Source organism: Anopheles gambiae, chromosome 2, assembly GCF_943734735.2.
Source record: "Anopheles gambiae chromosome 2, idAnoGambNW_F1_1, whole genome shotgun sequence".
Lineage (NCBI taxonomy): Eukaryota > Metazoa > Arthropoda > Insecta > Diptera > Culicidae > Anopheles > Anopheles gambiae.
The window spans coordinates 14,881,578-14,894,881 of record NC_064601.1 but is presented as its reverse complement, the minus strand read 5'-3'; the positions used below and the strand labels follow the sequence as shown (position 1 = coordinate 14,894,881).

At 49.1% G+C, this 13,304-nt stretch overlaps 1 protein-coding gene across 1 annotated transcript in view; it reads right to left on the bottom strand.

The window, feature by feature from the left end:
• LOC1281357 (neuroligin-3) overlaps positions 1 to 13,304 on the bottom strand; it is a 42,486-nt gene that overhangs the window by 9,106 nt on the left and 20,076 nt on the right. The window contains exons 2-6 of the mRNA XM_061641260.1: positions 3,582 to 4,086; positions 3,283 to 3,503; positions 2,853 to 3,011; positions 545 to 733; positions 260 to 455 (exon numbers count right to left, since the gene is read on the bottom strand). Coding sequence (XP_061497244.1) covers positions 260 to 455; positions 545 to 733; positions 2,853 to 3,011; positions 3,283 to 3,503; positions 3,582 to 3,868 — 1,052 coding nt within the window. The 5' untranslated portion in view covers positions 3,869 to 4,086. The remainder of the gene's footprint in view (positions 1 to 259; positions 456 to 544; positions 734 to 2,852; positions 3,012 to 3,282; positions 3,504 to 3,581; positions 4,087 to 13,304) is intronic.

Below are 13,304 nucleotides of genomic sequence, written 5' to 3'. Positions count from 1 at the left end.
ACTCCGAGGACAGCATGAAACATTTATGATGTAAAAGTAATGGACGACCAGGTCGGTTGCCCGGGTGAGCCTTTTTCCTTTTCCCTCTACCACCGCGGAAAGGCGGATCAGGAAACCCCCTTTAGTGGGAGCTGGCAATAAAAGTGACTTTCACATCGGAAAAAAAACCAACACGGAACGGGCGAGCAAGGCGGTACAATGAAGCGGGAGCGGAGCTGGACATAAGAATTAGAAAAAAAAAAAAAAAAAATAAACTTACCTAGGACTACTCAACGATATATTCATAAGCTCCGCAAGTGATTTGGTCCGCAAACAGGGGGCCAAATCTTCGTTCACTACGTCGCCCGTGCATGAGGTCTGTTGGGCAACTTTGCGCTTCACGGACAGCGGATCCCGCTGGATGGCCCACGGTGAAAGGGCGGACCCGCTCAGCAGCACCACGCGGTGAATCAGATCTGAGAGAGAAAGAGAAAGCCAGCAGCTTGAAGGAACCGTTCGGGAGAAAACACTGGGAGGAACAACAGTGATAAAAAAACCAACTTACCTCCTGCCACCGGCGAGACGGCGAGGATGTTGGCGAGAGCCGCACCGGTCCCGTGCCCCATCAGCGTAATCTTTGCCGGGTCGCCCCCGAAGGCGACCAGATTTTCGCGCAACCAGTGCAGCCCGGCCACGAGATCCATCAGTCCGAAGTTGCCCTGAGCACTTCCCTTAGCACCAGTTTTCAAAAAACCTAGCAAAACGAACCAAACGACGGACAATATTGGTTGCAAGTCGGAAAGGAAAAACGCTGCTCCCTTGACAGACTGGGGCGCTTAGCCTACGCAATCGTGCTCCACCGTGCTCACCATCTCTGCTCTGGTTTGGCTAGTCGCTCGGGTAACGGTGTCGCTTTAGCGCTTTATTTGAGTTCTCTTCCATTTCCAATTGCACCGTCCATTTGATGCGAAGAATATTGTTTCCCAACGACCGGACCAAAGCGTACTACCGCTTTCGGTCGAGGAAACTGAAGCGCAAACTATGAACATTGGAGGGAAAAAGAGCAAAAAAAAAGCAGCGAAAAAGCAACGAAACTCCCCCACAAGATAATGATCTTGCTAATTTGCAAGATTTCATTCCACGAAATGGACGTTGCGTCCGTTGCGTTTTGTGTCTTCGTTTTCTTGCGAATGGCAAGCGACGCTCCTTGCTTCGAGTTTGAACTCGATGCAATCATAGCAAGTAAATAAAAACCCCCGGCTGAAAGGATACCGCTTTCGGATTGTTTACTTGTCCGTTCGCTTCGCGTACAACTTTTCATCGCGGAAATAGTCGCTTAAAGTTTGGATTGTCAGTCAGCGGCAAGTTGCCGTGTTTGTGCGTTGTATGCTTTTTAATTTTCTGTGGTTTTCTTAATTGGAGGAAAGTTAGTTCGTTCGAAAGTCAGTTCCAGCTTTTAATTGACTCTGTGCCGTGAGACAGGATCGGGAACGGTGGTAAAAATGACACCGCTCATGATGCTTTGCAATGGAAAAAATGACGGTAACGATTTGCATAATGAATTTTTACTTGTTTTACTGTGACACTAATACAATCCTATTTTGTATTTTGTTATTTTGTATAACTTTACAAATAATGAGTTGAATCTGAACATCGTTTATCTTCAATATAGCGTAACTAATCGCTCATAATTTGTAGTAAATATGTTTGTTTAATTTCGTTTTAAGGTGCTACGTTAAACAGCAGTTAGTTGTATTTAAAAAGATTTTCAAAGTGCCAAAATGTAATTTGCCTACAATTGAACGCGGCGTGCATTAAGAACGTCTTGTCGAACGTCTAGAAGTATGCAATAAGTGAACTTATTTTGTACTATAAGCAAACTTTCGCCCTTGCCTGACACGCGTAAGTGGAGCGCATGTACAGTTTATTATTTTCTAATAATATTTGTATCATTTTCAATCAGAAGTTCATTTTTTTGCTGTAAAACTTATTACAAAAGCATACTTAGTAACTCTCATACATACCTTCGGGCGCTAAACAAGATCATCAATGATGTATTCTGCACTATTGACCATGGTTGTTACATAGATCAATCAATGAAATCAAGTACTATTTTCCTTGTCGTATCGAGTCGTATTGAGTCGTCACAAGAGACTGTGTCCATCTATCCAGCCCGGTCAGTGTTTTATTTGTCTTTCTGTTTGGTGTGCGCGCTCTCGTCAAAAGTTAAGCATTGCCCTTGCAATCATCTCTCCACTTAAGCTAAACGCTACACGACCCTATACAACCAAAGTTTTTTCGACCATGAAGTTCATTCACTCACTCCCTCGGCTCGTTCCGACGAAAGCCACAATGTGAATGATTCGCTTTCTTTTTGCTGCCATACACCACGTGCTTTGGCTGCACATCGTGAAACATTGTATTCAGGGAAATAGTATCTGCAAACGACACACACATTTTGGGCATCCTCAAAACCCCGCCAGCGGTAAACAGATGTGCCCCGCCCTGTGCTCCTCATTATTGCTCAAGTCGTGCAAACAAACTTCATAAAAATGTCAACAGTTTCTGTGCAACAATACCAACAATGACACAGGACACGGGAGCATGAAGTTTTTTCGAAACAAAAAAGAAAGAACAACACATAAACACAACACACCTGCTGTCTCGAAGTTTGTGAGCTTTATTGGAAAGTTTTCCTTTTGTTGTTGCGAAAAGAAAACATCAAATGAGGGTATTTATCTAGTGGAGCGCTTCCGATGAGCACGGCGATTACGATGGGAATGTGGCAAAGATAGAGTGGGCGAATGAAAAGGAGAGCAAAGGGAGGGATGGGGACGGGATTAAGAAAAGGAGAGGCGGGGCGTCGTACTTACCTAAAACTCCTAGCCTAAAATTTATTGTAACTACGATAACATTCCCGTTCATTGCAAGCGTTGAACCATCGTAATGGTTGCCAGAGTTCCACTCGTAGGACTCGCCATGGATATATACAATTGATGGTTTGAGGTGATCTGGCCGATGTGCTGTATCTTCTGAGTGCCGCGTGTTGCAGTTTAATGGACAGAGAGTACATCGACCGTAGTTAAAGTTAGGACAAAGCAAGGGTACCATTTGATGGGGCATGCCCGCTACACTCGCACACGAACGTTGTTGGTTCCTGCGGACGGCTTCACTCCCACAATGCTTGCAGTCGTGCTTGTAACCGTTCTACACTGCAATGCACTACGGAATTGAGGCCGGTCCGAGGATGCACTTCTTGGCACATGGCATCAACGTGGGTCGGTGAGTCACTGTGGCGCTTACCTGCGTGTGGCACGTACAGATTAAGATACAGACAGTCCTCCGACTGGTTGACCAGCGTCGGTACCAGCCGCCGGAGCTGCTTCAGTCGATCGATCGGCAGATCGCCCAGCACGCCCGCATCGGTGCCATCCAGCTTGGGCAGCTTCTGCGGGCAGACGGGCGCAAACCGATCGACCAACCGTGGCGCCTTCCACGTAGACGGCGTTACTGGTGGCATGTACCTGGAACGGTGACGCAAGCAAAAATAAAATCAACACGATTAGCAAACGTCAGCCATCCCAGACAGCGCCCATACCTACCTAAGACTGCCGATTGGAGGTGACGCGTACGGTACACCCAGGAAGCCCTCGACGACCACCGGCACCGTCCGGAAGACGATGCCGCGCAGTGGTCCATACTTCGTCTTGACCAAGCTGTTGCTATAGGTGATGTTGTTGAGCGAGGTGGCAGGCCCGGGGCCAGTGCCGGCCACGCCCGTCGGCACCATTCTGCCCGACCCGGTAAGCCATAGCGTGAGTAGCAGGAAGACTACAGCCAGTTGCCGATAGTGTTGCCGTCCGTCCGCGCGTCTCCCGAGTGCCTTCATTGGCGGCGCGATCGTTGTTGGACCGTAGTCGGAAGCGGATGCGGCACTAGCATGCTTCGGTGGCGGGCCCGTTGCTCCCCGCACTATCCCAACCGGCGACGCGGGCGATGGCGCCGACGACCATTGCCGTGGTCCGCGGGCTGGGCGATGGCCGGGTTCGGCTTGCTGCTGTCCCGCTCACCACCATTCAGCCATACCAGGACGGATCGATCGGCACCCTGGAGATGGAAGAAAACCGGAAGTGGCAAAACGTTACTCTCTACATGGCTTGTAGATCGACAGTCACAGTCACAGCACTAGATCAATCACTGGTGTCCATCCGCGGAAAAGCGGGTGAACCACAGATCCCGGATCTGCTCGCACGGAGCACCTACGCAGAACTACGCCGGCACGGTCCCGGAGCTGCCCGTTTTATAGACGGACCAGCGCCCAGGCCTGGTGCAGCACCAGGGTGTAAATGTCAAAGACCGCAAAGTGATGACACACTGCCATCTGCGAGAACCATTCGGGAGGGAACAGTAATTAATGTTTTCTGTATAAAAATGCACTGCGAGGAGGCAACAACACACCACACGACATGTTTGCGCACCGTTGCAGGCTTTTGATATTCCATCATTAAAAAGATGCATTCTGCCAATGAGATTAAATGTTTACTCTCAACTACTTTTCATTCGACTCGTCGCACAATAAACTACCCGTTTTTTTTATCAATTGCGGTCCGGAAGTCAGCAAACCTTCACTCCTTGAGATGGGGACGGCACAAAAGACGTCCCACCCATAGCGGCACCCGCGCATGAATAGGATAATGGTTGATGGTTTACCGATGCGTATCCTGCGCCCTGTGATGGGTTACGGACTAAAAAGGATCCGGCATTCAATATCTACACGCCAGCATCAGAGCCAGAACAACTTCCACCATCTCCGGTTTGCAAAGAAAAGAACCGGGGGGGGGGGGGGGGGGGGGGAGTGGAGCCGGTGGCTGGCCCTTCCTGCTCGGAGCGTTCACTGTCGGTGGCGCTTCGCATGATGCTTCTTGGGCATGATGATGATGCTTTGCATATTTCATAACCTCATTTCATCTATCCAAACAGTCATCACAAACGGGCCGGTGGCGGCTTGGCGTAGCATCCATTTTGCGAACCACGTTATCGATAAGGTTGAAAATCGTAATAAAAAAAACAGCGAAACAATAAACGAGAACTAAATGATAACGTCCCGAAACGACCCAAAGCGGTCCCGAGCATCGCACATTACATACTCCATTAGCATCCTGTGATGGTACGAAAAACGAGGGCCGCCGCTCGCAACAAGTCCAAGCAAACGCGCGTACCGCCGGTTCCGTAACGGTTGATTAACAATTTGGACCGCTTTCCGGGTGCCACGGTGCGGCTCGGTGACGCGTAGCTGACGCGGTGAGAAAATCACCTTCTCTTGTTTTTTTTTTTTGTTAGTGCTTCTGCACTGCAGGTCTATTAAACGGTAGGGGTTAGGATAGGTTTTTTCTTGCTATTCACTCTCGGCGTGCGCTAGTGTGAGGCGTACTGATTTCTTGTACCACCTTCCAGCGCAAACCCGGAACGGGAAATGGGAACGCAGGGCATGCTCCGGAAACCGTTTGGCAACCGATTTCCCAAATTGACAGTGATGCTGCACGGAGTGGGATGCTTAACGGGCTGCCGGGTAATTGTGTACTTAAGCGGCGACACGTCTCCCGTCCTCTTTGCCCCCCCCCCCCCCCTCTCTCTCTCTCTCTCTCTCTCTCTCGGGTCGCTGGGGGTTATGTATGCACAATGCAGCACACACACGTTGCGACCCCCACTAAACTAGGCCACGGCAGGGGGTCTTGCCGGGGCGGGGGGGGGGGGGGCGTGGTACGATGAGCTAAGCTTCTATATCCGCCAGCAAATATGCATACATGATCCAGATGGTAGCGCTCGTGGAGTGGATTCGCAGTGCTTTGCGCTGCGTCCCGGCACGACACAAGGGTTGACAACGGTTTTCCAGTGCCAGTTCTGCATGAGTCAGAGTTCGATTGTGTCTGAGTGTGTGTCTGTGCGTGTGTGTGTGTGTGTGTGTGCTTTTGTATGTTCTACAACGAGAGAGAAGAATAGTCGAACGAAAAAAAAAAAAACGTCGGGAGACCCCGGCTGTCATCCGCATTTGACTTTTTGGCTCCAGTCCGGATCAGTACGTATATTGAGGATGAGTGCAGTGGAAATGGTTGGAAACACAAAAACTCGCCTCAACCAAAACCCTTGTTTTTTGTTTTGTTTTGGAGGACGTTTGCTGACCCCATATCTTTGCCCCTCATCCCGCCTTCCCCCCACTCAAGTACTCAAGTTTGCGCTTTGTTTAAACATTAATTATCAATCAGTCCATCCGTCCGCGGAAGGGCGCAGGGCGGGCGGGCGAGCGAACGGGTGAGCGAAGAAGTACAGCCCAGTTTGTTGTTTCTGTTTTAATTGGTTGTGTGGAATGTTGGTGCTTTGTTTTAATTTTTCTCCACTCGCTGTGGTAAAACGGGCTCCCGGCGGGTGGGTCTTTCCGGATCGTTGAAAGATATTCGCCCGTTCGTTTCGCTGGTCCGGGAAGCAGCAAAAGCACCCACGGAATGGCGCACTGCGCTGCTGTGACCGGCGTCTCGGTCTCGTAACGCTCTGTCCGGACTAGGGCTGGTGTAGAATAATTAGGTTAAACTCTTCCCGCACTGTGTGACACAGTGTACATGCGCAGCGAGACCAACTTCTAACCAGCTTTTCGGGGGAAGCAATTTTGGCCATCCGCCCGAGAAACTACGCTCGTCCCGCGATGGGCAAAGTATGTGCACTGTACGCTGGCAAGTGAAACTTTCACACTGTCCTGACTTCCCCCCACCCCCTACATACACACACACACACACACTGGAATGCAATCCGTGGAGGGTTTGGGCAGGCACCGGAGCGCCTGCCGGCCTGCCAGCATCCCTGTGCCCGGTGGAAGCATTCCAACGAGGGTAAAAACAGCAACAACACACACCAAAAAAAAAACCCTTCGAAAAGTCGTAAACTGGTGTCCCCGTTGCTGTCGCACGCGCGGCAGTAAAATTAACCGCCCGAAAGTATGCACGCACTTGTCTCATTCGACGACTTTTGGTGTGCGATGCTGGGCCGAACTTTTCCTCTCTCCTCTTTTTTTTTTTGTTCTGGGTTTTGTGACCGTTTCCTTAACTTCTCGCTATGGTTGGGTGTGATAGAGTGAGCTTCCGCTTTGTTCACTGGCTGGCCTTGAATGGAATTAATTTTACGAAAGTTTTTCTCACCGCCAGCGTGTGAACGCCGGCTAAACCTTCCCGCCCGGGGCCGGCAGTTGCTTCCGGTGTCAGTTTTATGAGTGTACTATGTCGGACGCTTTGAACGAAACGACACAGCAAACAAAAAAAAAGAACAAATAAAGCCCGCTTTTGAAGTAAGCGACGGAATGATGGCAAACTGTTAAGCTCAAGGATTTTTGTTTTTTTGTTTTTTTTTTCTTTTTTGGGAAGAGGAAGTACGCTGACTCATTTACAATAAGGTCGCAGTGAAAGTTTTGTTTCACTTTGCGTAAGTCGCATGAAAGGATTTGAAGTTGATATCAACAGCTTCGGGTGAAGTCATTTCTTAATTAGGAAGAGTTTTTGAAGCCATGAGCAACGGTAGCACAGTGACCAAAAGGTTAAAATACAGCTGTAACAAGATGTACTACGCCGATGCAGAGCCTAAATGTATGCAATCCGCAAGTACAAATCGCTCATTTCCACACAATCATCAGTATTAAACTGACAGCAATTTATGGTTTCATCAGCAGTTCGTTTGCCAGCACACTTTAGCAAAGCTCGAGGCGATAGTAGTAGTTTCCCGATCTGCACATACAGCAGATAAAACTGTGCCACTTTGTTCTAGAAACCCTCCCACCCCTTCTTCACTACATGGAATGTGATTAAAGTTAATCGGTGCCTTAAAAATACCCCCTGACCCCTGCCCAGAAGCTCCTTGAAACTCATTACACCGAATTTGCTGGAACGCGTGCAGGCAAAATAATAGACGAAAAAGGGATTGACATAATTTTAATAGCCGTGCCTTTATCTCGGTGCCTCCGATGACCGGAGCGTTTTAAATATTTATCGCACTGGCTCCTACGTGCCCCGTTTTTCTGCCTCGTGCAGCACTTTATCGGAGTGCGGTCCCCCACCCCGGTGCCGGGCCGGATATGGAGGACCGTGCCGCAAACACAGGCGACCGTAAAAACAGGGCAAATTATTATCCCATTTCCAGATCCCGACCAGAAAAACCCTTGCTGCCCCTGCCCCCGCTCTTCCGTCCCAGTCGACATCTTGCGTTTTAACGACCCGGCCCCGGAAAATCACGGGCCAATAAAACGATCTCCTCCCGGGAGAATATTAACCAGCCGAGGCAGGAAAGATTTATCATCGAGTCAAACACGCCATTGTGACACTGCGGAATTAAACACATGCTTAACCCGGGCGGCAGCTTCAAAGCACCCTCGGCAAAAGGCCACCAGTGCAAGAAAAAGACTTGGGAGGAAAAAAACATCGAAGAAAGGACCAACAAACAAGAAAAAAAAGTACACGAAGGGATGGCAAAAAACAAAACAAAAAAAACTTTGCTGGTAGCATATCCTTACATCAGTCACAAGCCGCCTTTACTGATGCTGCTGTTGCTGCCGCTTCAACTTCCCCATTAATCTTCCAGGCAGCTGTCGCTGCTACTTCCGGCCCTAGGTGGAGCGTGACAGAAGGGGGGAGCCGGGCAGAAGTATCGCGGCAATTTCGGGAAAACGAATTCTTAACCCACATAAGCCGCTCCCGGTTTCGTCCAAACACCCTGCCTACCGCTCCGTACCCAGTGTTCGCGCCTCGTTAATGCGATGTGAAGCAGTGATCGATAATCAATTCGAAGAAGCGAAATCATTCGTTTCCATTTGACCCGGTTTGCCCCTGCCACCCATGCACCTGCCACCGCTAGGCACCTTAGCCCGCGCTCGAGCTTTGTTTGAATTCCTGCAGGAAATACAAGCACAAAGCTTTTCGAACAGAAGAAATTAAAAACCATCCCACCAGGCCTGTGCCTTCGCCCTGTGGCTGGAGCGTCTGGCTAAGGCGCACGCTTTCGACTTTTTAAAAGATAAGCTGCCCTGGCAGCACCGTTGTCCTTTTCCAACATCCGCTCCGCACACCAGCAGCCCTCTGATCCTGCTACCCATCCACTTACACGTTTCCACATCCCGAGGGAAGATTGAGCCGTGGAATCGAAAGACAAGGAAATAAATGCGTCCCGCTCTGCCATGGCACTGTCGAAAGCAAGCGCCCCGGCGATGGATAAATCAATTGCTCGGCAAGCGAAATACGGAACGATGAATTTGCATATTTCTTCATCTAGCCCCCGAAAGCCCCAAAACCCAAGCCCTCCTCTAAATCATTCCCAGTGCCTCGGGACACTGACACACGCACGCACACGTTGCGCGCTACTCCAGAAGCGCAAGCAAGCTGCCCCGTTTTTTTGGGGGATGCAAAAGTGGGGCGAAGGGTCAGGGTGACTTTCTGCACACATGCAAATTGGAAGCACACACTGGAAGCACCATATTTATGGGCAGAAGCACTCCCGGTTACTAGTAAGTCAAGCCACTTAAAGACGCTTAACTTATGCATTATACCGGGCGGAATGCGGTAGGTTTGGAATTGAATTAAAAGTTTTAATTTAATCTACCGCAAATCAACACCACCACCACCAACGGCAGTGGAGGATTTCTAGCTTTTGCGGAAGCTCTTACTTTGCCCCGGGCGTAACACTATAAATCACTAGCGACTGGGGGGTGGACTCAACGCGTTAGCCTGCAGGGTCAGCCAAGGTGGGCCATTTGTTGATGAACATGTGTAGGATTGTAGGAAATTTATTCGACTTTCCGGGTTTTGGAGGGGACGAATAGCAAGTTGAAAGGTCGGGCGGGCGAATAAAGACAAAACCGTACATTAGCATGAGAATGTATTTGCTAAAGTAAAACATTGCCTGTAGACTGTAAAGGAAGTATGGCTAAGTAAAGGGAGATTATAAATTGCATACTTTCAGGTGCGTTCTGGATTTGTTAAAATTACGCCTAAATATAGGCAGCTTATTAGACAAACTAGTCTTTGAGAGAGTTTTTTGAATGTTGATAAACTTGTTCTTCGATTCAAAATGATTTTTCAATAGAAAAAGAATAGCAAGCAAATTCGTTCACATGACGTGAATTATCACCTAACACCGTTAAATACTAATGGCAGCTGCCATTCTGTCAAGTTTATAAATGCAATTTTAAATTCGAATGCAATTCAAATTTCAACAAACCCATTCAGACATGTAAATTGACGAGCCTAGCGTGCAGAGCACGCTTTGCATAATATAAACCTTTTACTTTTAAGTCTCGCGTACGTCACGATGGAGTGAATGACGGAGAAATCAATCTCACTTTGCCATTTTTTTGTGCTTTCCGCTCAGCCTTTCCAAAAAATCGGTAAACTCCGGTTACATTTCGTTGACTTTCTTTCCAATTAATACTTTAACGTACTAGCAAAACCCTTTCCTTTAGTGGGAATTTCGAGCTATGCTGCTGTCCTGCAACAAGAGGATTAACTTTCAACGAACAACCCACACGCCTGTTTGTAGGCAAATCGTTATCACTTTGCAGGAGCTTTGCTCCTGCTTTCGGGCGCTTACTTTAGTGCCAGCAAAACGTGGCGCATTTTTCACACCTCCTCCGGCCGTTCCCTAGCGACAGCTAAAGGGTGTGGCAGGGCGTTTTATTTTTCAAAAATTTTCCATTTTTTCGCATGCCACTGTACAACATTTCCCGCAGGACTAATCGCCACCATCCAAACCTGCCCCGGACCGGTGTCATAAATATTTAAAACAGCGTTCACCGTTTTTTCCCCTCCTTTCTGCGATCGACGCTTTGTTTTTCTCCGTAGTTGCCAAATAGAGTGGTGAGTATCGAAATTCCGTCCAGCCAGGCTGTTGCTTCTCTTATTGTTTCACTTTCCCACCGAGGCCATTTCCAATATATTCCTGGGGTTTTTCGGAGAGTTTTTTCCCCCCAATTTTCGCCTCGCTTTCCCCCGTAAAAACCGCAAACCATTTCTGTCCCAGAAATGGTTGCTAAAATTGAAAAGTTACCAAACAAACAAACAAACAAACAAAAAAACGATCAACGATTTCCCCGAACAGTAAGCAGGACAGAACGCAGACCGACACAGAACGGCACACGGCTTGGGAAAAACCGTCTGGAAAGGCCTCGCCAAAATATAATCATAATCGAATCATCGTCCTGCCATGCAGCCATTCATAAATTCATGATGATTTTCTCGATGATTTGAAAATCCCACCGGGATTTTCCTCTGCCTCGCCTGCATGGTAGAGTACGGTACATGCAATGGATGTCTGAGATGGGAAAAGCTCAGCCCAACTCAGCAGCGCAAGGAAGGTGGCCTGTTCGCTGGAAAATGAGGCGTTCGATTCTCGCTCTCCCGATTTGGTACGTCTCGTGCGGCACCACTCCGACAGGCTCCTTCGCATCATTCCTCAAACCACCATCACGCGGGTGGAGAGCAAGCATGGCAGCAGCTAGCTCCTTTTTTTCATTTTGCATGTGGCACCATCAGCATCATCTTTGCGTTTGTTTGTTGTTTTTTTTTTGCCCACTGGCTCGCATTCCGATGTGGACGATCAAACGGACTCAAAAACACTGTGGTCGGGTTGGTCGGCACCATGGTTGGGCCAGAGGCTCGTAATAACGCAACAATAACGGGCAATGAAAGAAAAGGAGAAAAAAGGGATACTCTCGGCGGTGGGATTAGAGGTTACACTTTTCTGACAGCACACCCGACCCGGCCGGAGTGGGTGCTAGGGAACGTTGGGCAGGCAGAACGGGCAAAATATTTGTGCTTCCCAAGGAAGTTACTTCGGCATGGTTTCGGTCGTCCTTTCGCTCGTACAACGCTGGGCTTATTTATCGCTTCCCAGCATTGACGTACCGAAAGGCGTCCCGGTTTCCCTTTCGCCCGCCCAAACCTCGGCCCGTGTCGAGGCGGAGATTTGCATGATGTCGGAAAACCGCCAATCAAATCAAAATACGCGCTTCACCATTTCCGTCCTAATGTGTGGTTTCACTTCAAACGGAATTACAAAGCAGCAGCAGCAGCAATGGCGGCAGCCACAACACCAGCACCCCGGGAAAACAGATTTTGTGCGTATCGTGCCGGCTCCCTGCGGGTCCGTCACACCAGTCACTCCCATCTTTCCTAACAACACGGCGTTTTTTCTGTTTTGTTTACCATTTCTTTTTGCTGTCCCACTCGCTCTCGCTGTCGTTTTGTTGCACTCCGGACTCGTTGCGCTAATAGAGCCATAAGCGCTTGGGCCCCCGGATCCCCGGCCGGCAAGCGCGCAAATTGTTCATAATTGTAATGGATGCCCGCGTTGTGTCGTGCGTTGGCGCCTCAGCTGCCGCTTCCGGTGTGCGCACATCGTCACGACACCGCCAACCCGCACACGGCTGCCGGCAATTCGGCGGAGGTGGTGTTAAAATATTAACATTTGCATACCTTTCGGCGAAGTTTTGTTCACTGGTTGGAGATGTGCGCGCGTGTGTGTGAGGCTAGGTGTTGCGGTGGGAGCGGAAGCGTGTATGTAGGCTCGCGTTATACCTTTTGCGCGAAAGCATACGCACGGCGCAACGAACACACTGGGCACTGGGTGTATTAGGTATCCCAAAACAGACCGGCCTGAAGCTTTGCTTTTTTTCAAGCTAGCGGACAGGCAAGCCCTCTAAAAGCACACACACACACCTACACACATACAGCATGGTGTATGCATAGTATTAGGATGATTTTATATGTTTATGTTCTGCCAGCTCCGATGATAACAACAGCATCCGGTGAGTGGCCTTTTTTTGTTGTTGGGTGGGTGTTGCTGTTGCCGGCTTCCGCCAGCACATGTCCTGCCCGCGTTGGCCGCGCTCGTAGCAGTGGGCCGGCGGATTGTGTTTTATTCGGTTCCCTTCCATCCGTTCCTTTCTCCCCCTTAGAACGACCTACCAGCCCACAAATTGCCGATGATTTTGTGCTTAAGTGGTTGTTGCTTTTGCAGCCTCCGTTCTGTGGTTCGGTTCTTTGTTTTCGGGCCTGGTCTAGTCGGAAACATCCGCTCGCCACTTTTTCTCGTTTTGATTTGATTGTTGGATGTTTGTGCTACGGAGCGCAGGGATCAGCATGGTGGCCAGTGTGGCAGTATTTGTTTAGGATTTTTGTACGTACTTTTTTAACCCATGTCTCGGTGAGGTGCTTTATCACTATTTACAAGACGGGTTTGAAACATCTTGAAAGATGGACCGTGATACGCCCGGTGAAACGGGCAGCAAACAGGGCAGC